General features: G+C 32.4%; 1 protein-coding gene across 3 annotated transcripts; it reads right to left on the bottom strand.

Annotated features, from left to right (window-relative positions):
• Positions 1-628: 628 nt before the first annotated feature.
• Positions 629-2918, bottom strand: LOC128987449 (uncharacterized). 3 transcript variants are annotated; one of them, XM_054408295.1, is made up of 3 exons: positions 2832-2918; positions 2446-2494; positions 629-1805 (listed from the first exon to the last, which is right to left on the bottom strand). In XM_054408295.1, exons 1-3 carry the CDS (start codon positions 2850-2852, stop codon positions 721-723), a joined length of 1155 nt encoding a protein of 384 aa, XP_054264270.1. In that variant the 5' UTR covers positions 2853-2918; the 3' UTR covers positions 629-720. The 3 variants fall into 3 exon arrangements, with proteins under 3 accessions (XP_054264270.1, XP_054264272.1, XP_054264271.1); XM_054408297.1 differs by having other exon boundaries at positions 629-1610; XM_054408296.1 differs by having other exon boundaries at positions 2819-2844.
• Between the last annotated feature and the right edge of the window lie 741 nt (positions 2919-3659).

Raw genomic sequence — 3659 nt, 5'->3', positions numbered from 1 at the left:
AGAACATTATAGACGAACTACTATCGCGTATTTTAACATTTTATTTTGAACCAGTATTGTGTATAGTGTATTGCTTTCAAAATATATGCAAAAGTCTAATTCATCAACCACATGGCACCAAGAAACAAATCGTGGTAGAAACAAATACAATTAAATAGCAGAACGAAACGTACCATTAATTTACATTACCTGTATTAAATGTTACTTTCATATTTTTTGGTAGTAAACAAATCTAACTAAAATTCTTTCAAAATCCCTGAAATGGGCACCTTTAAGACTGTCCTCGGGCTAAGCCCAAAAAGTTATCACGAAATTGATTGTGTATAAACCTACTCCATAACATTCTATATGTATGTACCAAGTTTCGAGGCCATCGGTCCGGTGGTGTCTGAGTTTGTCACTGCCAAGTATACAAATATACAAACAATATCCTCGTTTATAGAAAGATAGGATACATGAAACCTTTAAGAGATTTTGTTAAGGGATGTATTAAGTTTGGCTACATTAAAAATAATAACTAAAAGATTATTATGCTTCTGCATTTGCAGAAATTTTGTCAAGCCTGTTAGCATAAATAATACTAAAACTTTACCATAGTCAAAATAAAATATAATTTATCAAGGTTGACAGTTGGTATCTGTGCATTTTTTTCAAAATTTGATTCGTTTCAGCTACTCTATTACCTACAGTTATGGATTATTTCTCCCTCCATTTTGAAAGTTATTGATCACAGTTGAGTGGTCTATTTGACCTTTTGTTTCTCAATGTTTCACTGTTTTGTTTACTGTCATCAGACAAAACATTTTCACTATTCCCACGGTTCTCACATCTTGAATCTGAAAGTCTTTCATAATTCCAAACCTTAAGATTCTTCTTCGGTGTTGAGCAGCTTTTAACAACCGTGGAACAATTGACAACTATAGTTTGTACGTTTTTTCCATCCCCACCAGATCCAGAGTTTAAAGAAATTCCCAACGAATTTTCCACGTTACAATCTTTAAAATTTCCACCTTCTTTTCTGACTTTCAATTGATCCTTGGACATTGGTTTCCTTTCCAAACTGCCATGTTTTTTAATGTAAGTGGCTGATTTTTTAAACTGTTTCTTTTTTGGGTTAACAGGTGTTTTGTTGATCTCAGAATACTCGTTAAAATGTATTGGGATTTTATCTAAATTCAACTCATCATCTTTTCTTTCATCTTCAAGGTCGTCATAATAGTAGATTCTCCTACCATTTAGGTCATACTGCATTTTCTTAGCTGCTGCTGTTTTGTTTGGTGTGTCATTCGGGTCTTTTTTCTCTGTCTTGTTTATTAATGTAGTTTTCTCATCTACGGATACCTCATCTTCAATAGGAACTCCTTTACTGTGCGTTTCAGGAATTGTATTTTCACCAATGTGGTCGCAAGTATTATTTTCATACTTAGCTAATAGCTTAATATGGGATGGGTTCCTTTTCAGCTTTGTACTCTTTTCTCTCTGCTCAAGTTTTTTAGTTTCATCCTCTTCCTCCAACAAGTTTGCAAGACGCTTGCTCAGCAAAAGTTCTTGCTTCTTGTTCATCACCAACATTTTCCTCACGAATAAGATATCTTTCATACGTCCCTCGTCTGCAGCAGACAAACTATCATTAGTTTCTTGACTTTTATTGTGTCTAGAAATACTCATTTTAGGTTTGTTACTGAGCTGAGGCAAGGAATTCTCCATAAGTGTGTATTTCGACCTAACGCTTCTACTGGTAGCAGATTTTGTCCTATCTTTGCTCATTTGAGGTAAAGTTTTTGTTGGTGGTATTCCAGAGTGAGCTGTAAAAAAGAAATTACAAAGGGCTAGTGAATTTGAATGAATTATAAATGTTAAACTAAACAACATTCCGATAGCTCTTTAAACCAAATCATTGTATGCATGAAACAGAATTTTTTTTATTTATAACCCCTATAAACCTTACGTACGATATTAAGTAAGAGCAATATTCATTCTTATCTTCATAAGAATGAATTGGGACTATGAATTGGGAATGAGTTGTGCACTTTCCAAGTATTCACAGTACTGTATTAATTATTAATGTTCGTTGGAGCCTTTGCCTATAAAAAGGGACTTTGATAAGATCGTGCATATTTACTACTACAACTCGATTAGATATTACAGTAATTTAGTATAATTGGGGTTATTTTTGTGCTCACTTAGATCAACTGATTGTAACCAAAGTAACCAATTTACTAAATCACAGTCAGAATCTTGCATAAAAAATATGGTTTAGGCGTCATAATTGTTTATCTTTTGATGACTAAAGATAAAGGAAAATTGCAATGCGTCCACATCGAGTTGAGAGAAACCCCTCTTCCTCTGAAATATGTATCTGTTCTAATTAATTTAATCAGTATTCTTTAAAAAATACAGAAATATTTTCTAGATTTAATTGGAAAAAACGTTTACAGTACTTACGTCTCATTTTACCACTGGGGCCAGAAACAGAAGTAACTGAGTCCTTGGCCTAAAACATGAAAGTATTTACAGTTTCTCCGAGTGAACCCTTTTTACAATAGAGAACAAAATGATGAAACACTTCATACAAATACCAAAGTTTCAACGCATATCCATGACTTGTTCAGCAATATTCTTAAATTTAGTTCAATTGATCTCGAATTAATTAATTAAGTTATTAATATAGCAATCAATAAAATAAATTAAGATAGCCGAATTAATTGTTCACATTGAGACAAATTCCTCATTGTGTATACTACTATTTATTTTAATGTGCGCAACACTATTACTTCAAATAGTTGTTCAACTAATTTGGAGTAAAATAAATATTTACCTCTATCACTTACCCAAGAACTGTCTAAGGACATATTTTACTGCAGATCACACAATGTTTCACTTCGAATTTAACAAAGTTCAAAATGCTGAGTTAAAATACTACAACTATTGCCATGGTTTCTAATTGGCTTTATAATTTCGCTTGAAAGCAGAAAAAACTTCGTACCGTTAACAATACCAATACAGTTAGCCCATAACATTCGTTATAAAGTATGAAGTATGGTGATTTCGAGCTAAATGTAGGCCCCTATAACTTCGCTAAGCACAGATATATAGGGAGAATCTCGTAATGTGTCCAGCATTGATTTTAGACAAACCATTGGTCCCACAGGCACAAGTTTTCCCTCTGTAAAACCTAATCTCAGAAGCTATTTAATTTAAGAAAATGTTAAATAGAGAACTTCAACTTTTTATGACACTACAAAGATTTATAAAGTGCACAATTCCCCTTATCCATAAAACTAACCATAAAAATAAGGCTAACCATACAAGTTTTAATGGAACACCTTTTATATAATGACTGTCTTAGAATGGAAATTCAGATTAAAAACGTTTTTATCATTTACATTTGTCCTCCAAAGCTTCTCGTTTAGGGTTAAAGCTTGTAACAACTTGGGAAAAGTGGTGTGTTGTGTACATTAATATCACAGTAAGGTTGGAAAGAAAATGCAAGGAGTGAATGAATCTTAAAATTGCATTTTCATTCTACAATCCAAGCTGTGAGCTTTCTACAAAGGAAATAATTAATAATAATAATTTGTTTATTGTAGTCGACAAAATACACTATATTACAAACGTCAGATAGCATAATATTTGTAAAAGAAAGCAATACAAGTTAT

The sequence above is a fragment of the Macrosteles quadrilineatus genome, unplaced genomic scaffold, assembly GCF_028750875.1.
Source record: "Macrosteles quadrilineatus isolate MER2022 unplaced genomic scaffold, UCM_ALF_1.0 Scaffold_2__2_contigs__length_208266976, whole genome shotgun sequence".
NCBI lineage: Eukaryota > Metazoa > Arthropoda > Insecta > Hemiptera > Cicadellidae > Macrosteles > Macrosteles quadrilineatus.
This window is presented reverse-complemented; position numbering and strand designations above follow the sequence as displayed.